This window comes from Heteronotia binoei, chromosome 2 (genome assembly GCF_032191835.1).
Source record: "Heteronotia binoei isolate CCM8104 ecotype False Entrance Well chromosome 2, APGP_CSIRO_Hbin_v1, whole genome shotgun sequence".
Classification (NCBI taxonomy): domain Eukaryota; kingdom Metazoa; phylum Chordata; class Lepidosauria; order Squamata; family Gekkonidae; genus Heteronotia; species Heteronotia binoei.
Window position 1 is genome coordinate 81,085,768 of NC_083224.1, and position 21,866 is coordinate 81,107,633.

Here is a 21,866-nt window from a genome sequence, read left to right on the forward strand (position 1 = left end):
CATCTCTTGGAGCTGCCTTTATTTGTAAGCATGCCTCCCCTGTATTAAGTGATCTATTATAGATAAAAGCTGTGACAATTATAGATACAATTGTGTAATAATATTTTAGCATCCTTTTAAGGCTGCCAAGTCAAACACTCATATAAGGAAATTGGGGCATCATTAAACTATTTCTTTTGAATAAATTAGGGAGCTGAAGTGGTAGTAAACAAGGAAACTTCCAAGAGGCTGAGAGTTTATACAGAATATTAAGGGAAAGGGTACAGGTAGGGAGATAATTTAATTTTACATTCTCTACACTGAAGTGTGTATTATGCATTGATATTTCAAGAGGGTTTGCATAATGGCCTGGCCATATAGATCTGCCATTGTTTTCAGTGAGCCTCTACAAATTTTAGCTATGTGTTAAGCTGGAACTGTAGATTGCTGTTTGTTGTCTAGTGCTATATAGACCTTTGGCCTTGTCTCTTAGAACCAAATACTTAAAATTAATATTGTTCAAGGTTGACCATGGGTGGAATCTGTCTGAAGTGAGGTATCCCACTAGGGAACTTAAATTGGATAGACTTGGAATCATACAGCAGGATAGAATGGCACACCTGTGCAGAATCTGCTCCTGGTTTCTCAAGTTAAATTGTGTCAGGGATTATAGAGGAAAGAAAAACTGACTGTGGTATGGAATCCAGAAAGATTGTAAGGACTAGATTTAAAGTCATATGTATATGTGACAGGTGGATATATATACAGAGTAAAAGCAAACCGAGAAACTACAAAGTAAGGTTCATGACTTTGGAAGTATTGGAATTACATTAGACTCCATTATCTCCTGGCAGAATTTAATATAGCACCACGCTACTTCAAAAAACACCTGCAGCTACCAGCAGGGAGCAGCAGAGAACTTCCAGTCAAAGCGGCAACTTTGGTAGGTGCAAAAATAAAAAAGCTACAGTGTTGACTGGGCTCAAAGATTTCCAGGTTCCATTCCCTAGCCTCTGCAGGTATTCATACTTCAACAAAATACTGAGCCTTACTGGACAAGCTGATAAACCTCTGGCTTTCAAATAAATGTCCCTTCTCTTCCCACATTAGTGTGAGGGGTATATATTCATGTCGTATCAGTTTGCACTCTTAACCCACCAGCTACATGTATTTCAGCCCACTGTACCTTATCCCCTCATCTGAAGAAGTATGCCTGCATACGAAAGCTTACGTTCTGAATAAAACTTTTTTGGTCTTAAAGGTGCAATTGACTCCTACTTTGTTCTTCTGCTTCAGACCAACATGGCTGCCCACTTGGATCTGTTTTTCCCTCCCTAGTTAGCTTGTTCTAACTGTTCTTAAAATTATGCCAAAAGGTGCACTACAGAAAGCAAGCAACATGGCAGTAGACTCGGTTGTGCATTTTCAAAAAACTGTCTAAGGCAGGGGTGGCCAACGGTAGCTCTCCAGATGTTTTTTGCCTACAGCTCCCATCAGCCCCAGCCAGCATGGCCAATGGCTAGGGCTGATAGGAGCTGTAGGCAAAAAACATCTGGAGAGCTACCCTTGGCCACCCCTGGTCTAAGGGGTGGAGTTGTTTCAAAACTCTGAAGTAAACAGCTTGAACAAATTATGGAAATACAGCCTGTGCATCCCAGAATGTCCTGCTTCCAAAGCCTGCTGTTTAAGCACACACATACAAACACCACCTTTCCTTCCTGAGTCCTCTAGTCTGAACTTGCTAAATCTCTCACTTTGCACTTGCAGGAAGAGGGCTTTTTCTCCTTATTTATTTGCACCTTGCTACGTAAATGTCTGCTTGTGATGCTACCCTCTTTTCTTCTTTTGCCTGACTCTTTCCAAGTTCCTGGTAGCTTCCCTCAAGAGCTAGGAGATACTGCAGTGTTTGCTGCTTGTTCGTGCTCTGGCTGCCTGTCTTCCTCCTTTACCAAGTACCTGCTGCTCCCTAGTGGGGAGAGCAAGATGCCTGGACCCAGGCTTTGGGATTGGTGTCCCAAAAAAGAAGCCTTCTGGCTCAGAGTCAGAATCAGAAGAGGATGAACAACTAGGGCACCAAGCATCATCTTCCTGCACAGGTTCCAGCTCATCAGTGCGCAGCCCCTCTGAAAAGTCCATGATCAGTACTGATGCATCCAAGGGTGTGGAGAGACAGCTTTTAGAGTGGTGATCTCCAGCCTGTTGCCAGGATGCTTGTGAGACAGTGTCTTCTTGGATGGAGCTCTGTTCTGCTTCTATAGGATGTGGAGAATCAGCTTGTGGTTCAAGTTCATAAAGCTGAGGAGAAACTGATTTGTTCCTGAAAACAACTTCCTCCTCCTGGCTGGTGAACTCTGGAATGAGGGATGAGGAATTCCCAGATGTATGTAGCCTTTCTGTTACTGTGTGGGAAAAGAATCAAAATGTGTGTGTGTATTGGAAAAGCCTATAAAGTACTGTGCTGCTAGTATGAAAGCAGTTTGCATATTCCACAGACTTCCACAATATCTCCCAATTCTACATCAAGGCCAAGTTTTGTACTATCTGCATGCAATTATGGTACCATCTCCTTTTCACTATTTCTCAAGCTTCTTCTGTGGGGTTCTAATTGGACTTTCAGGAGGGTGGGTTTTTTTTCATATAAATGCCTCTCCCCTTGTGCAAATGTGCTACCTCAAAATGAAACTTCAGATAAAGCACAAACTTCTCTTTTCATTTGAGCTTGGTCTGGTCCTGGTAACTGCTACAAACTAATAAATATTCAGCACTTAAGCTTAAGTACTAGATTCTTCTGTCATTAAGGATATGATACATCATACTAGGGGACCTCCTGTTTCTATGAGGAGCTCTCTTTAGTTCCCCATTTCTGAAGAACTTACCTTCTGCCATTTGCTCACATGCATCATTGTTGGTTCTTGCAGCTGCAAAGGAGCGACATGGGCTTCTGTTTTTGGCTCTAGATATGGGTGTGGAGTCAGGGGAAGGAGCTGAGATGAAAGCAGAGTCTGAGGAATCAGAGCCTGTAGATGATAGTGCTGACTCCTTCTCCAAGCTGCAGGCTTCAGAACAAAATAGAAGGCCATGGCGAGTTGTGATCAGCTGGCCTAGTAATGCTTTCTTGCAAAGGTTGCAGTAGAAGCAGGAACCTTTGGCATGCCAGTGCTGGCCTTGGAGGCTGGCCTGTTCACTGTCAACACCTGCGAGTGCGGAACAAGCCATACAAGAGTAACGCAATATTAACAGAGAATGTTAAATCTAGTTAAGCATAGTAGTTTTCTAGGTATGTTGCAAGTTTAGCCACCTATATCTTAAACTGGGTTTCAATTTCTAGTTACAGCCCCTTAAAGAATTACTTCCATCTAGAGCTGACCATACAATATGCTGATGTCTTCTGTTGATTTGGCCATTTCCCCCAGTTGCCAAAAACTTTTCACAAACCCGGTCTTGTCAGATCTTGAAAGCTAAGCAGACTCTACTCTGGTAAGTACTTGAATGGAATGCCAATGGCAAGAGCAGCTTTATTCAGCTACCTCTGAATATCCTCCACACTCCCAGCAGGCCTGTGGCCAGAAAATTTTAGGTGGGGGGGGGCAGGGAATAAAATTTTTGTTGGAGGGGCCCATGGGCTCTCATACTTTTTTAAAAATTTAAAAAGGCAAGCGGCAGCAAGGGTGGCTGTGAGTAGTGGGGGCAGTGAGACCAATGGCAGCAACGGGGAGAGTGGGTCTGCGAGACTGGGGTTTGGGAGAGCAACAGCAGCGTTAGGGTGAGCAGGACGGCAAGAGTGGGGTTGGGAAGAGCAGCGGGGAAAGCAGAGCAGTGGCAGGGGGGAGAGCGGGGCAGTGAGAGCAGGGAGAGCGGGGCAGTGAGTGGGGTCAGGAAGAGTAGTGGGGAGAGCGGGCACAGAGAGCAGCGGCAGTGAGAGCAGGGCAGTAAAAGGAGGGGCCATACAGGTGTAAAGGAGGTTTGAGTGGAGCAGCCTGCCCCCTCGTAGTTACGGGCCTGACTTCCAGTATAGGGGTCAATCAACAGGTCACCATGACTTCCAGATCCACACATGCACATTAAAAATACTAAAAAAACCAAAAACATGCTTTTACTAAACCTTACTACTAATCCGCTTTTTCTAGCCCTGAAAAAGTCAGACATTTTAAATCACTCTAGTTCTGCTGAAGTGCCTCTTTAGGGGGGAAAGGACAGGTGGAAGATGGTTATGATAGAGGCATACAAACAGGAACTGTGTGGAGAAAAGAGAATGGAGATACTTTCTTAATTCTCTAGGGAAATTTATTAGAAGGAACAAGAGAACTACTCATATATAGTATTAACATGGATTTAATTACCACAAAGATAGCTTTAAAAAGCATTATTAATGGAGCTCTTGGATGGAACTCTGCTCTGCTTCTAGAGGATGTGGAGAATCAGCTCATGGTTGAAGTTCATGTAATCTAAGTTCATAACTCCTGCTGTGTTTCTATTTTATTCATGTTATTTGTAGCACCTTTCTCACTAAGATTCAAGGCAGATTACATAATTTAAGTTAGTAGCAGATGGTCCAGGCTAACCCAATCTCATCAGATCTTGGAAGTTGGCCCAAGTTAGTATTCGGATGGGGGACCTCTAAGGAAGTCCAGAGTCACTATGCAGAGGCAGGCAAAGGCAAACCACCTCTGAACATCTCTTGCTTTGAAAACTCTATTGGGTTGCCGTAAATTATCTGTAACTTGATGGCAGTTTCTCCACCACCACCAAGTCAGTACAATCATCTGTGACGGGCCATTTCTATCAACCGAGGGGGCCCCAAACAGCCTCCTATGATTTTGAGAGGGAAGCCATGTTTATTTTAAATTACAAACCTTCCCCTCAGTTACCAGGTGTTTTAAAGCAGGGTGTCAAATGTCTGACCTGTGGGCCAGAACTTGCCCACCCAGGGCTTTAATCAGGCCTATAGAACTCTTTTCTCCCCCCTCCCCTCTCATCCTTTGAAGCTCCAAGGCTACCACAGTCCCCAGCTCCTTCTTCCTTATCTTGGCAGGCTGAAGCAGGAGGCAATTCTGGGCTTGCAAGGCTGCAAAGAAAATGTGGAATGGACTTTCCATTAACGGCTCTGTGCCCAGATAGACTACTATGAGAGTAATCTGAGTGCAGAGATCTTAATGGAAAATCCATTCTATGTTTTCCTTGCAGCTTTGTCTATGCTGCAATGTATTTTAACGGAGTGAAGCTCAGTTCCATTGTTCAGCGTTTATATGGCCAGTTAGCCTAAGACTGATAAGTAACCAAGAACCCAGGAGAGGGGCTAGCTGATTAAGGGCGACAGTCAAGCCCTCCCACTCCCAGGTCTCTGTCATGCATGCCAGGTCTGCATCTTGAACTGCAAGATAATCCTGCAGAACTGAGCTCTTATTAATAGAACTAACATTGCACAGCATCAGTGACAGAGAAGGTAACCTTTCCTAGCATCTTGAAATGGGGTGCAGGTTGGAAGGGGACCAAGCATGACCATATCTGCATCTCCTCCTTTTTAAAGTACTTTGCCCCACCGTCATACCTTCCATGCCCCGCAATCAACATTCCTATGGCGTCTCATGTTAGATCCTCCCAGCCCAGATCTCAACATTCACAAACCATCAGTACAGAAAACAGAAATCCTCCCTAAAACAGTAATTCATTAATAACCAGTAGACCTAACCGGGGAATTACAGTTTGATTAAGAGCTAAGAAATAATTTAAAAATTTCCCACCCACCCAGATCTCCCCTCTTACTCCCACTCCCTCCTACGGTAAGAAAAATCTAAATGGATTAAAAATAATAGTTTTAATGGGTGTAGGTACTAATCCTATCAGCTCCTCCTATGTGGCCTTACCTAAAAACCACATTTTGGTACAAACAGGCCCCCAATAAGTACCTGGGGTTGAATGTTACATAAATATAGCCCACCCACCCAGCAAAAAAAAAAAAAGCATTCAACATTGTTCCCTTTACCAGGCAACAACAACAAAAAGGAGAGTCATGGGCAAGGGACAGAGCAACAATACAACACCGTGACTGATCAAAACACGAGCACTCTGGATCTGTCAAGTTTGGAATTTGGACTATTGTTGTGGACTTTAGTGAAAAACTCATGGACTTTGGCAATGTACTGAGAGTTGCAAGTTGAAATGCTTTGTTGCATCTCTGTATAAGTTTATGTAGTAGTGTTCTAGTTTATAAGATATTACAAGAAAATTGTTTAACTACATCTGTGGCGTTTTTTGTTGTATTGTTGTTCTGCCCATCACCAGGCAGTCAGCATCCACCTAGGAAAGCAGTACCCAGTGATCTTCCAAGGAGACAGTGGCACCAATATAACAAGCCACATCAATGATTCTCTGATCAGGGAGATTAAAACCATAAAGAATAAGAGCAGTGCTGATGGTTTATTTGTTGTGACAGCATTCCAAAGCAAGACTTCCTCTAAACTGTGGAGTCTTCATGAGCTACTGCATAAATAAATTTGCTCTGGGGCCATTTTTCCTGAGCTAAGACAAAAATGTGTGTGCTAGAGGCTAAAAAACTGTGAGCTAGCTCAAACGAACTCAGAGGGAACACTGCTCCCAAGGTCTCTAAAATCAGCCATAAACCCAGCCAAAACCCTCTCACTGTATAAAATGCGGCAGCGTGCTTACTGAGTGGTGCGTCTTTGCAGGCACACATTCAACCAGTGTTGCACCGACTGCACTGGTTATCAGTTGATTATTGAACCAGATTCAAGGCTATGATATGACCCTCTAAGGCGTTATACAGCCAGGGAACAGCACAGCTGCAGGACTGTCTGCCCATATGTGCCCCAAAAAGCCTTGTGATCTTCTGACCAGCACCATCTAGTAGTCCCCAGCCCAAAAGACATCCGTCTCACCTCAACCAGGTCCAGAGTTTTCAGCCCTGGCCCCAACCTGGTGGAACATGCTCCCAACAAAGATCAGGACCCTGAAGGATTTGTTGCAAGTCCACAGGGCCCATAAGATGGAGCTGTTTTGGTGTCTGGGCTGCGTCGCCTTGATCTCAGCGAGGTCCGCAGGTTCTCCTGCTTGTGGCCCCCTGAATCAGGCAGGGGGAGGGATGCCACGGATGTGACACCCCCAAAGAGGCCCTAAGGGGGTATCTTTTTGGTATGGGGCTTTTACAGCAAGACAGGGGCGCAATGGCAGTTGTTCCTGTTCTCTGTATGCCCTGAAGCTCTCCCTGTCATGAGGGAGGTGAACGGCCGATCGCTTGCTTCTCTTCTCATCAATAAGCTTTTGATATATTACTTTTCTACCTCAAGCACGACAATTCTACAAGTAAGTGGGCTTTCAGTTGCCAATGGCTAATGGGTCATTTTGCATTTCAATAAACGGGCAATTCAAAGGAAGGGAAAGAGGTCGATACCTCCAATTTCCCTGTTAATGAGGCCTCGAAAAGCTAAAGAACATCTTTAAGTACTGGGAACAATTTGAATTAATCTGAATATGGATACTTAAATCGACCCAGATTATAATTGGATGTTTGTTAAAGAGATTATTATTCGGCTGCAATACAGTCTGAACAAAATGAGATATTTGTTAGAGGGATTTCTCCTTGTCGTCTGATTGAAATTCATACGCTAACACTCAAAACTTCAGTTGGAGGAAATTGGGAAGGACGGACTATCTGGGACTCTGAGCTACTTTTCAACCTGGATTAATGGACTGAGTTTGCTGACAGAGAAAAATGGCTTTGCTAAGCAAATTTTTTCACAAAAAAGATATTTTAAGCAGTTTGAATTCTCTGAGGTAAGATCTTGGTTTATTGACAGAGTTGGTTAAGAAACAAATGGGAGCTTTTGTGCTGAAAGCTAGCGAAATCTCAAATCTACATGAGCAGAGTGCTAGAGAGAACCCGGTGATGTCTGTGGAACTGAAATGGGGAAGCGACTCATTGGGAAAAGAACAAAAGAAAATCAAAATGGAATCCTATGGCATAATTAAAAAAGAAGACTGGAAATGGAGGCTGACGGAAGTTATGTTGAGAGGAACAAAGGCTGTGGAATTTTTCCCACTTTCTTCGAGAGGGAGGACTGCATTAAGAAGTAAGGTGCATTTTAACCAGAAAATCATGATGTGGAAATCTTTCAGAAAGAAGAGCCTCCTAAACTAGATCCCTCTCTGTGGATAGTTGGATATGGACTTTGTAAGAAAATCTGATAAGTTATATTAGAAGGCTAAGTGAGATTCTTTTTTTTGTGGGGGGGCTATAATAAGTTGTCTTGTCTAAAATAATATGGATATAAAAGCTAAAGGACTAAAAAGTCTTTGAAAAGAATTTTATGTAAAAATAGTTAATCTAGATCAATTTTTAAGAAGGCAGGCAGCATAATTATTTGATAAATTGGTGAACTTGTCTTTAATAGATAATGATATTAACATTTTATGTTTGTTATTGATATGGGTAATCCTACAAATTAATCTATAATTGTTAAGAAGGTAGACATAATTATTTTGTAAATTAGTAGATCTCTTTCTAATATGTTTGTTTGAAGAAATTGTTCATAATAAGATAGATAAATTATTGTGCTCTATTTCTAGCCTGTTAGGGATAAAGATATTGGTCTTGGACTGTATTAAGGAGAGAGAAAATGCATATTAGTTATAAATCAGGAGATAGATTTCTTTTTAGCAAGAAGGGTTTCTTGAAATGTCTTTATCTTTGTGGGTAGTTGGGTATGGAACTCTCAATAAGAATAGGCATGTGATTTTTATTTTTGGTTTATAATAAGTTGTTTTTTTCTAGACCAATAGGGTTATAAGAGTTGGATTAATTGTTAAAAAGGCAGACAGCACAGTTATTATGTAAACTGGCAGATTTATTTTTAGTATGCCTCCCAGGAGAAACTGTTTATATTGAGATAAGACAAAATACTATGTTGTATTTTTCTTTTAGCTTCTTAAGGATAAAGATATGAATTTTTGTGTTTATGTTAATGAGGATATTGTTAAACTAACAAACCAGTTTGTGTTTTCAACATGGTTAAGCCAAATCAGCCAGTTCCATGTTGAGATTGCTTTGACTTGTTTATACTTATTTGTGTTGAAGAAAAATTGTTTAAACTTGTATTGCAAATAATAGTTTAGTAAAAATGTTTTATAATGAAAGATAAAGAAGGTATAATATATGGAGAACTCTATACTTACAGGTAGAACGAATTGGATATTTTATTTGGAGGTAGAATTACAACTGATATATTTGTACTTTTCTTTTCTTTTTCTGCTTTTCCCATTCTGTATATGCCCTTTCCCCTTTTATGTATCTATGCTTAAGCTGCTTCTTTTTGTAGTTAAAAACAATAAAAATTATAAAATCTAAAATGGAGCTGTTGGTTGAGGCAGCGGATGTCAAGGAACATCAGCCTCCCCTGCCTCAATTTGATTTAATTTAATTGCTTCAAGTACCTCAATTACTCCTTGGGACTATTATATTTACTGGTGCCAGGAGTAGCTGAGTTATTCCATCAGAGCAATCCACCACCTTCTCTGGCATAAACTCAGTGCATACTATAACTATTAACCACCAAGCCGCCAAATGTTATTTATGCCTGTTAAATAACTAATTGTTAATTAGTTATTTACAGGGCTTTTTTTATATAGAAAGCCCAGCAGGAACTTATTTGCATATTAGGCCACACCCCCTAATATCACCATTGCTTCACAGGAACCCATTTGCATATTAGACCATACCCCCTGTTGCCAAGCCAGCTGGAACTGTGTTCCTGCTCAAAAAAAGCCCTGGTTATTAAAATCTTTAATTGTTGGAATTAATCAGAGAATCATAGAGTTGGAAGGGACCTCTAGGGTCATCTAGTCCAACCCCCTGCACAATGCAGGAAACTCACAACCCCTAAATTCAAAGGATCTTCATTGCTGTCAGATGGCCATCTAGCCTCTGTTTAAAAACCTCCAAGGAAGGAGAACCCACCACCTCCCAAAGAAGCCTGTTCCACTGAGGAATTGCTCTAACGGTCAAGCAGTTCTTCCTGATGTTGAGCCGGAAACTCTTTTGATTTAATTTCAACCCACTGGTTCTGGTCCTACCTTCCGGGGCCACAGAAAACAATTCCACACCATCCTCTATATGACAGCCCTTCAAGTACTTAAAGATGGTGATCATATCACCTCTCAGCTGCCTCCTCTCCAGACTAAACATCCCCAGCTCCTTCAACCTTTCCTCATAGGACTTGGTCTCCAGACCCCCTCACCATCTTCGTCGCCCTTCTCTGGACTCGTTCTAGCTTGTCTATATCCTTCTGAAAATGTGGTGCCCCAAACTGAACACAATACTTCACTCTGTCTTCTATTGTATTTGCAACCCCTCCCAATTTAGTATCATCTGCAAATTTAATAAGCATTCCCTCTATTCCTTCATCCAAATCATTTATAAAGATGTTGAACAAAACAGGTCCTAGGACAGATCCTTGAGGTACTCCACTTGTCACTCCTCTCCAAGAGGATGAGGAACCATTCACAAGCACTCTTTAGGTGCAATCTGTCAACCAGTTACAGATCCACCTAACGGTAAAAGGATCCAAACCACATTGTACCAGCTTGTCAACAAGGATAGTATGTGGAATCTTATCAAAAGCCTTACTGAAATCAAGATAAACTATGTCTACAGCATTCCCTTGATCCAGCAAAGTAGTCACTTTCTCAAAAAAAAAAAAAGATCAGCTTAGTCTGACATGACTTGTTCTTGAGAAACCCATGCTGGCTCTTAGTAATCACATCCATTCTTTCTAAATGTTCCAGGACTGACTGTTTGATGTTGTTCTAAAACTTTTCCAGGTATAGATGTCAAGCTACCTGGATCATCTTTTTTTCCCCTTCTTGAAGATGGGGACAACATTTGCCCGCCTCCAATCTTCTGGCACCTCTCCTGTTCTCCAAGAATTCTCAAAAATAATATCCAGAGGCTCAGAAATTACATCCGCAACCTCTTTTAGAACCCTTGGATGCAGTTCATCTGGCCCTGAGGACTTAGTTTAATTTAAAGAAACTAGGTGTTTATGTACTAGCCCTATGGTGATCCTAGGTTATATACCCTCCTTATATGTTCTGTTTTTGCCATGTTGAACACTGTTTCCCTCAGAAGAGAAGACTGAGGAAAAGTAGGAATTGAGCAGTTCCGCTCTCTCTTCATTACCTGTTACAATTTCACTTTCTTGTCCTCGCAATGGGCCTGCCGTGTCCTTGCTCATTTTCTTACTCTGAATATAAGAAAAGAACCCCTTTTTGTTGTTTTTAGCATCTTTTGTCAGCCTAAGCTCATATTGAGCTTTAGCTTTCCTAACTTTTTCTCTACAAGCACTGGTGATTTGTTTATATTCATTCTTGGTTATAAGGCCCTCCTTCCAATTCCTAAAGGAGTCTTTTTTATTTCTCAAGTCTTTAGAGAGCTGTTTGTGGAGCCACTTTGGCTTCTTTAGGCTTTTTCTATTTTTTCTTCTCATAGGAATTGTCTGCGATTGTGCTTTCAGTATTTTGCTTTTAAGAAACTCCCGCTCCTCCTGAACCCCCTTCCTCCTAAGTATTTCTGACCATGGGGTTTTACCCAGCATAGTTCTAAGTTTATCAGAGTTTGCCTTTCTGAAGTCCAACCTATAAGTCTGACTACGTATAGCTTTTCTCCTCCCTAAGACTGTAAATTCCAAAATCACATGGTCACTACTGCCCAGGGTGCCCACTATTTCTACTTCTTCAATCAATTCTTCCTTGTTGGTTTGAATCAAATCCAAGATAGCAGATCCCCTTGTTTCTGTCTTCACTTTCTGGAAAAGGAAGCTGTAAGCAAGACAAGTCATATTTTATTATTCAGTGCTTTTGTGAAACTGTTTAATTGATTGACACAATATCAGCTTCTCTGAGTCCACTTTCAGGGTAAGGTGAGATATAAATCTCAAAAATGAATAAATAAAAGATGATTGGATGCTGGAGTAGTACTCCCATAGGCCTGAGTGGCTGTTTTTCCTTCAGGGGTGGGACAGCCTTCTGTCTGTCACATCTAATAAATGATGTAATAGGATTAAGATCAGATACATTCATGAAGAATGTCTGGTGCTGTTAGCTCTTGTAGCTACAAGCCAACAGAACCTAATATTCAGACAAAAATCTGTATTATCCTAGTGCTCAGTCTCCAGCAGCAGCTAAACTGATCTCCTTGGAAGATGAACTGCTTGAGGTAGCCAAACTTTATTTTCATCTCCAGCTTGTGGTAACTAAAGGCATACTAAGCATGAGTGTTTTCTTTATTGCCAGGGAATAATCTCCATCAAATTTTCTTTATGAGTCTCCCAGAGGCATCTGACCAACTTTTAAAATCTTTGTAAATCTTATTCTGTAAAGCAATTCTTATGTTTCAGCCCTTCAACCCTGCTATTTTGCAACATCCAAAATAGATGGCCTTCTGACATCAATGCTCATCCTGTGAACTTAAGGGGAGGTATTTGTGAATTTCCTGCATTGTGCAGGGGGTTGGACTAGATGATCCTGGGGGTGCCTTCCAATTCTATGATTCTGCTTTACACAATGATTAAATGTGGAATTCACTGTCAGAGGATGTAGTGATGGCCAAAGGAATAAACAGTTTTGTAAGAGGATAGAAGTCTTATGGAGTATAAGTCTATCAATGGCTACTAGCCATGATGACTGAGGGAAACTTCCACATTCAAGAGGCACAAACCCTCTAAATCTCAGAGACAGGAAGCAACATCCTTGTCCTCTGTGTCCTGTTGTTGGCTGTCCAGAGAAACTGGTTGGCCACTGTGTGAGAGAAGATGTTGGACTAGTTGGACCACTGGTGTTATTCAGCAGGGCTCTTATGTTTTTACTAAGGAAAGATGGGGTTGCAAACTCTTGAAAGTGGGGCTAATTTGTGATGAACAAGCATGAGCTGGCTTCTCTGCTGTATCTGCCCAGCCCGCCACCTCGAAGAGCTTGGCAGAATAGCTGGGAGACGCGGGGAAGGTCTTTACCTCCTTTGAGTCTTCTAAGCCCGCCAAATAAGCAAAGGCTAGAATGTGGACTAGGAGGGGTGGCAAAAAAGCTCTGGACACCATTAAGACCCCAGAGTCTGGACAAAAAAGGGGCCAGTAGCCCTGGGAAGAACTTAGTCGGTGAAGGTTCCTGCACTAAGTCCGCACTTTGTATTAAACACTGCTGCACTTTAACATCTTTGCACTAATCCACTGCAGCACTTACTCTTGTTCCACATTTCCATCTCCAATTGCTAGCTTACATGAATTGGAATTTTGCCTAGGATGATTGGTTAAAAAACGGAGATTATTTGCTGCTAAATAATTGTGTTAGTAGTTAGTTAATTGGGTACCGAATTTAAAAAGTGGGTTAGGGAGTGATTGTTCAAATTTGATTTAATCTGTGTTACTAGCAAATTAATTAGGAAAAGGAAAGGTCCCCTGTGCAAGCACCAGTCGTTTCCGACTCTGGGATGACGTTGCTTTCACAACTTATTCACTGCAGACTTTTTATGGGGTGGTTTGCCATTGCCTTCCCCAGTCTTTTACACTTTCCCCTTAGCAAGCTGGGTACTCATTTTACTTACCTCAGAAGGATGGAAAGCTGAGTCAATCTTGGGCCGGCTACCTGAATCCAGCTTCCGCCGGAATCAAACACAGGTCGTGAGCAGAGAATTCAGATCACAGTACTGCAGAACTGCTGCTTTACCACTCTGCGCCACTAGCAAATTAATTAGAGGAGTTTTAAACTATGGGTGGGTGGGGTTTTTAGAATTAATTGTGCCATCAGAAATAATTAATTGAGTAGGTTGGGGTTTTTATTAATTAATAGTTAGGACAGATTTGGCAGAGGGAGATGGTGGGTTAGGCTGGGAGGGCGATCTTAGCTAGCAAGGGTTGATAGTGAAAGACTACAGAACAACACAGGGCCATGAGCTGTGCACCCATATTGGTCTGAGGCTATGGCGAAGACCATTGGGGGATGACCGGCCTGGGAATCCCAATGCTCCTGGGGAGCGGAAGGTATGACGGTGGGAACAGACTTGGGTGTAAGGGAAGGTGGCCAAGACATGGAGGTGCTCGGCCCCCTTCCAGTCTGTATCCCATCCCAATGGTAGCAGGTAGTGGGGCCAGGTTGAGTTATTCACCTCTGTCATTGGTGTTATGCAATGCCAGGTCCATAAACAATAAGTCCTTCAGGCTTCCTGTATGAGCAGGATATGGACCTGGCTTGTGTGACTGAGACCTAAGTGTGAGATGGGGAGATTGTAGCTCTCTCCCAGGTAGCTAACCCAGGATACTCAGTCGTTCACCAATCACGGACAAGCGGGTGGGGGCGGAGGGGTGGCTTTATTCTTATGGGAGGCTTACTCCTTCCGGGCTCTCCCATCTCCAGAGATCGATGGCACTGAATGTGCCGGTCTGGCGTGGGATGTTGGGGAGGGTTTGGTGAGATGGCTGGTGTGCCGTCCACCTAACGCACCTGCCAGCGCCTTACCGTCCCTGATGGAGGCTGTATCAGGCTGGGCATTGGAGTACCTAAGGCCTTTGATCCTGGGTGACTTCAATGTGCATGCCAATGACGTGACCTCCAATCAGGCGGCAGATGTAGTGTCATCTATGGTAACAATGGGACTCTCCCAATTTGTAACAACGCCCACCCACCAGGCAGGACACATGCTGGATCTGATCTTTGCAGCAGGAGTTCTAGTGGACCGGATTACTGTGGAAGCAGTGCCACGGTTGGACCACTATGTCCTGAAGGCTCGTATGGATGTTCCACCCCAAGCCTGTTTAGGCAGTGAGCATATTTTAGCTCGCCCACAGAGCCTGATGAACCCAACACAGTCCTAGATGACTTTGTGGGATCCCTGGCCCCCTGGCAATTCTCTGGATGACCTAGTTGAGACTTGGCATGGTTGGCTCTCTAGGGCCATCGACAAGATTGCACCCTGGTGCCCTCTGCGGCCTCATTCTAAGCTAGTGCTGTGGTATAGCCTGGAATTGTGGCTGATGAAACGAAGGCTCAGATGGCTAGAGGGGCAGTGGCGACAGACTCAAGATGAAGCAACCAGAACATCTTATAGAGAGTTTATGAGGTCCTATGAGATGGCAGTCAAAGCCACAAAGAAAGCTTACTTTGCGGCTCAGATTACATCAGGGACGTTGCGCCCGGCACAATTGTTTAGTATGATTCGGACTCTGCCGACTCTGCCACAAGGCAGACCAAGGCAGAATTGGATATTGGCTGTGAGGCCTTTGTGACTTTTTTTGCAGATAAGATCTCATTGCTCCGCCACGACCTCCCTGCCACTTTTAAAACAGTATGTGAACTCGAGGCTTTGTGCCTGTCTTCTGGACCGGTTTTAGATCGTTTTACAGCACTCAGCCTGGAGGAAGTTGACAGAATTCTCTCCTCTGTGCACCCAACAGTGAGTGATTTGGACCCCTGCCCATCCTGGCTGATTAAAGCTTGCCAGATGGAGCTACGATATCCTATACAGGACATTGTAAATAGATCCCTCTGTGAAGGGCTTTTTCCAATGCCTCTGAAAGAGGCAGTGGTCCGCCCTCTCCTGAAAAAACCCACACTGGACCTGGCCAAATTGGCACATTACCAGCCAGTCTCAAACTTGCCCTTTTGGGGCAAGATTATTGAGAAGGCAGTAGCGCTACAGTTACAGAGTTTTCTGAAGGACGCTTCCATCCTAAATTTCCATCAGTCTGGTTTCTGCCCAGTCATGGGATGGAGACAGTACTGGTCACCCTAGCGGATGACCTCCAGCGGCATCTGGACCAAGGTTGTTCAGCATTCTGATGTTGTTAGATCTATTGGCTGCGTTCAGTATGGTCGACCATCAGCTGCTGACTGTCTTGCCAACGCAGGGATTCAGGGGTTGACCTTGCAATGGCTTTCCTCTTTCCTTTATGGTTGGGGACAAAGGGTGGTGATCAGTGGACAATCGTCCCAGAGACACTCACATAATTGTGGTGTGCCTCAGGGGGTGGTACTCTCCCCGATGTTGTTTAACAGCTATATGTGCCCCCTTGCTCAGAGTGCCCAAGGTATGGACTGGACCCAGCTCTATCTACTGATGGACAGCCAGTCTGGCTGTGTCCCAGAAAATCCGGACCTGGCACTGCAAGCTGTGGCTGGATGGCTTAGGCTGAGTGGACTGAAGCTGAATCCGACAAAGACAGAGCTCCTTTGTTTGGGTCGTGGTGGTCCAGGCAGGGAAAGTCCTTTATGGCTTTTGATGGGGCACCACTGCCAATGGCGTTCAAGGTCAGGAGCTTGGGGGTGCTGCTGGAGCTGTCCTTGTCAATGGAGACCCAGATAGCAGCCACAGCCAAATCCAGCTTTTTCCATCTCAGGCGGGTGAGGTAGTTGGTTCCCTTCCTCGAACACTGCGACCAAGCACTGAGATCCATGCAATGGTTACCTTGAGATTGGTCTACTGTAATACCCTCTACATGGGGCTGCCCTTGTCTCGAACCCGGAAATTGCAGCTAGTGCAGAATGCAGCGGCTAGGCTGCTATTGGGGCTCCCCAAGTGGGAGCCACATGCAGCCGAGGCTGCGGGAACTGAACTGGCTGCCAGTAGTATACCGGATTCGCTACAAGGTGCTGGTTATCCCCTTTAAAGCCCTATATGGCTGAGGACCTGCTTACTTTAGGGACCATCTCTCCCCACACGTTCCCCAGAGAGTACTTAGATCTGGGACACAGCATCTCTTAATGATCTGCGGACCAAGGAAAGCAAGATTAAAGTCAACTCGAGAGACAGCCTTCTCGATCACTTCCCCCTTTTGGTGGAATCAGTTGCCAGAAGAAGTTAGGGCCTTCCAGGACTTCACCCAGTTTTGCAAGGCCTGTAAAACGACACTATTCCAGCTGGCCTTTAATCCAGAATGACTGATATGAGAGTAGGGAATGATATTCTATATCCTGAATGCCATCTGAAATGTAATAGAGTCAACTGATATTAGCACCAGAATGTTTATAACTGTTTTAATGGTTTTAATAATGTAATGTCAACTGTTCTGTTTTACATGTGAGCTGCCCTGAGCCTGCTCTGGTGGGGAGGGTGGGATATAAATCCAATAAATCTAAATCTAAGCCAGTTGCTAAGTTTTTTAGGGGGAGAATGCATGACTTGTGTTCTTACACATTCAGCTGAGTGAGGCCAGAGTCACACTTTCTTTATGCCTCTTATAAGTAGGACAACTGTAGGCACAGCACCTTCAGCATTTTTTTCAAGGCCACAAACACCCAGGACCTACCGATAATCTCTCCACAGGCTTGACAGACATCCGCGTAGAGACTCTCAAAACAGGCACAGCAATAGGGTTGGTCGCTCTTCATGACATACCGCCGTGTCCCCAGGGGCAAGTCACACTCCAGGCAACAGAAGTGCTCTTCATGCCAGCACAGCCCTTCAGCCTCCATGCACTCCATGGTGAAGATCAGCTGAAGAGACAGAGCAATAGCCCAGATTGCATATATCAGATCTCAGGAAAGAAGCACACACTGTTGTATTTGGAGTCCACCTGACTTCTTACATATACAAGTGTAAACCAAAAGGCTTTGGTATGTTGGTGTGATTTCCAGTCACTTCCATTTAGCAAAAGCTATGATTACACCTCATTGTGCTTAAAAATTACCTTATCAGATCCTATAAAATATATATGTTTATATTTGGTTTACATTTGCTATTTATGGACAGGATCCAGAAACTTTACAGAGCACTGAAACCTCATTCTGTGCTATTGCAGGTCTTACTTTTCCCCTGTAAGTCTGAAATGTCATCAACCAGTACCTTTTCAAATGGAAACCAGAATCTCATATTTGCATATTGTGATTGCAGAAACATGGAACACATAGTATTAACCTTACATCTTGAGTAGTGCCCCCACCACACATTTCATACAGCTGATGAAATAGGTTTTTGTATATGGCAGGTTATCCCATAATGAATGTTAGTCTTCAAGGCACCACATAGCTTTTCATATTAAATATGGGGGAACCCTTCAGTTTAAGAGTTCTTCCAAGGGCTGGTTAGGGGTAACATGTAGCCAGAAACCTTACAGTCCCTGAGAGGATTTCTGGATTTTTTTCTTTGCAACTTGCCCTGACCAAAGCCAGGGTAGTAGCTTAAGCCCATCATAACTGCAAGGTAATGTCTTGAATGCCGTAATTAAGTGTGGCAGCTTATTCATTTACAAAAGCAGAAGTATCATTGTTCCATGCAGAATTTTTTGTGCACACCTGATCACACGAAGCACACCGTGGACGGAAGAATTCTGCATGATGTCGTCCGCAGTAGATCTTCCCATTCCGATGGAAGTAGATGAGATCCACAAGTGGCTGAAGACAGATGTGACAGACAAAGCAGGCTGGATGCCAGCAGCAGTGATCTCCCAATTTGGATGCTAAGACGCCCTGTTCACCTATGCTTATCTTCTTACCACACTGCAAACCAAGCAGACGACATTTCTTTAAAGTGCTTACATGGTTGCCCTCCCTAAATGGCAATGCTGCAACACTTTGCACTCTAGGTTGAACATTTTTGTAATAAGAAATTAAAATCATATGTCCACAGTACAGAAGAAAACTGAATTCTGTAAACCTGTACAACTTATGTACTATTCTGCATAATTATGCCATGTTACTATTTCCATAATTTATTCTAGGGTTTTTTTTGTTTTTGTCATGAGAGTGGGAAAGACACTGAAATTCTACTCCCATCCACAGAAAATATCACTTATCTACCTCTTGGCTTCTGAGTTTAGGAGGCATTGCCCATACTTTCAAATAAACTGTTCCACCATTGTCCATGCACTGTTCTCTTTCCAGCCTGGACAAATAAAAACATGTGTGTGTGTTTTTTTAATGAAAGCTGAAATTCTTGGAAAGCTAAATTCTGCATTGCTGCAGCTTACACACAGCTTTAATTGTGTGATCTTTATAGAAAAATCCACCTTGCCATACCAAGTTTTTGATGAAAATAATAATCATAAGTTTTTATTTATACCCCGCCCTCCCCGCCAAAGAAGGCTCAGGGCAACTTACAAGCCATGATATAAAATATCATGGTATAACAATAAAACAAAGTAATACAATCAATAAACAGAGCAATATAAATTATACAATATACGTTAACATTAAAATCATTAATCTAAAAACAGTATAATGGTGCTACAGTTGCAGTATATGCAAGATGGCTTGATGTTAATTCCAGGTTCATCTTAAAAGGCTAGTTGGAAGAGGGTGGTTTTGCAAGCCCTACGGAACTGATTAAGATCCCGTAGGGCCCGCACCTCTTCTGGTAGCTGATTCCACCATTGGGGTGCCTTTATAGAGAAGGCCTGCTCCCTGGTTGTTTTTAATTTGGCCTCCTTGGGCCCAGGGATTTCCAAAAGGTTTTGTGAGCTGGAGCGCAGTGCTCTCTGGGGAACATATGAAGAGAGGCGGTCCCTAAGGTAGGCAGGTCCTCGGCCATATAGGGCTTTAAAGGTGATAACCAGCACCTTGTAACAAACTTTGTAGACAATTGGCAGCCAGTGCAGTTCCCGCAGCCTAGGCCGCACATGTTCCCACTGAGGTAGTCCCACTAGCAGTCTGGCCGCTGCATTCTGCACTAGCTGCAGTTTCCAAGTTAGGTACAGGGGCAGCCCCATGCAGAGGGGATTACAGTAGTCTAACCTCGAGGTGACCGTCGCATGGATCACTGTTGCCAGGTCACGGCATTCCAGGAAGGGGGCCAACTGCCTCGCCCGCCTAAGATGGAAAAAGGCGGATTTGGCAGTGGCTGCTATCTGGGTCTCCATTGTCAAGGAAGACTCCAGCAGCACTCCCAAGCTCCTGACCTCGCGCACTGGTACCAATGGCGCCCCGTCAAAAGCTGGAAGGGAGATCCCTCCTTCCGGACCGCCGCGACCTAGACAAAGGACCTCTGTCTTCGCTGGATTCAATTTCAGCCCGCTCAGCTTAATCCAATCAGCCACGGCTTGCAACGCCTGGTCCAGATTTACAGGGACGTCACCAGTTCAGCCACCCAGCATACTGGTGACAACCCAGCCCATATCTCCAGGCAATCTGGGCAAGGGGGCGCATATAGATGTTAAGTAGCATCGGAGAACTGCCCCCTGGGGCACCCCACAATTAAGTGGGTGCCTCTGGGACAGCTCACTCCCAATCGCCACCCTTTGTCCCCAGCTTTCAAGGAAAGAGGAAAGCCACAGTAAGGCTAATCCTTACAGGCCACTGTAAGCCCTGAATCCCCGCATCGGCAAGGCGGCAGGTCAGCAGCTGGTGATCGACCATATCGAACGCTGCCGATAGATCTAACAGCAGCAATATCGCCACACCGCCTCGATCCAGATGTCGCCGGAGATCATCCATGAGAGCGACCAACACTGTCTCTGTCCTGTGGCCTGGGCAGAAGCCGGACTGAAAAGCATTTAAGGTGGAAGCGTCATCCAAAAAACTCTGCAACTGCAATGCCACAGCCCTCTCAATAACTTTGCCCAAAAAGGGCAAGTTTGAGACTGGTCGGTAATGCGCCAATTCGGCCAGATCTGATGTAGCCTTTTTCAGAAGGGGGCGGACCACTACCTCTTTCAGAGGGGTTGGAAAAAGACCCTCCAAAAGAGATCTATTTATGATTTCCCTTAAAGGACATCTTAGCTCCTCCTGGCAAGCTTTAATTAGCCAGGAGGGGCATGGGTCCAGATCACAAGTTTTTGGGCATGCAGCAGAGAGGATTCTGTCAACTTCCTCCAAGCTGAGGGGGTCGAAACGATCCAGGATCAAACCAGAAGACAGGCACGGAGCCTCGAGTTTACATACTGTATCCAACATGGCAGGGCAGTCGTGGCGGAGCGATTGGACTTTGTCTGCAAAAAAATTCGCAAAAGCCTCACAGCCTATCTCTAATTCCTTAACGTTTGGTTTGCCTTGTGGCAATCTAGTGAGATTCCGAATTATCCTAAACAATTGTGCCGAGCGCGAATTTGCAGACACAATCTTAGCCGCAAAGTACGTTTTCTTTGCAGCCTTGACTGCCATCTCATAGGACCTCATAGATTTCCTATAAGATGCTCTAGTTGCTTCGTCACGAGTACGCCGCCATTGCCTCTCTAGCCGTCTGAGACCCTGTTTCAGCTGGCGTAATTCCGGGTTATACCACAGAGCCAGCCTAGTCCGAGGTCGCAGAGGGCATCGAGGTGCAATCTTATCAATGGCCCTATAGAGCCAGCTATTCCAGGTCTCAGTCAGGCCATCAAGAGAATCGCCAAAGGGCCAGGGATCCCGTAGAGCCATCTGGAACCTATCCGAGTCCATTTGGCTCTGCGGGCGAGCCATAATACACTTGTTGCCTAAGCAGGTTTGGAGTGGAACGTCTATACGAGCCCTAAGAGCGAGGTGGTCCGACCATGGCACCGCTTCTGCGGTTACATCGTCCACCATAACCCCGGCTGCAAAGATCAAGTCTAACATGTGCCCAGCCTGGTGAGTGGGGGTTGCAACAAACTGAGAGAGTCCCAATGTCGCCATGGATGACACTAGGTCCGTCGCCCGATTAGAGGCCAGGTTGAAGTCACCCAGGATCAGCAGCCTTGGGTGCTCCAATGCCCAGCCTGCCACGGCCTCGAGCAGGGACGGTAAGGCATTGGCTGGTGCGCTAGGCAAACAGTACATCAGCCAAATCGCCAACCCCTCTCCAACCTCCCACGCCAGACCCGCACATTCAATGCCCCCGATCTTTGGAACCGGGAGCACCCTGAAGGAGTAAGCCTCACATATGAACAACGCCACTCCTCTCCCCCGCCCGCTAATCCGCAATTGGTGAAAGACCAAGTAAC

At 44.4% G+C, this 21,866-nt stretch overlaps 1 protein-coding gene across 3 annotated transcripts in view; it reads right to left on the reverse strand.

Moving 5' to 3' along the window:
- Positions 1-2: 2 nt before the first annotated feature.
- Positions 3-21,866, reverse strand: part of PRICKLE4 (prickle planar cell polarity protein 4) — a 45,797-nt gene continuing 23,933 nt past the window's right edge. For all 3 annotated transcript variants that reach the window (XM_060231424.1, XM_060231425.1, XM_060231426.1), the window contains 4 exons: positions 18,268-18,471; positions 17,283-17,469; positions 2,856-3,173; positions 3-2,378 (listed from right to left, as the gene is read on the reverse strand). In XM_060231424.1, the coding sequence (XP_060087407.1) occupies positions 1,867-2,378; positions 2,856-3,173; positions 17,283-17,469; positions 18,268-18,471 (1,221 nt within the window). In that variant the 3' untranslated portion in view covers positions 3-1,866. The remainder of the gene's footprint in view (positions 2,379-2,855; positions 3,174-17,282; positions 17,470-18,267; positions 18,472-21,866) is intronic.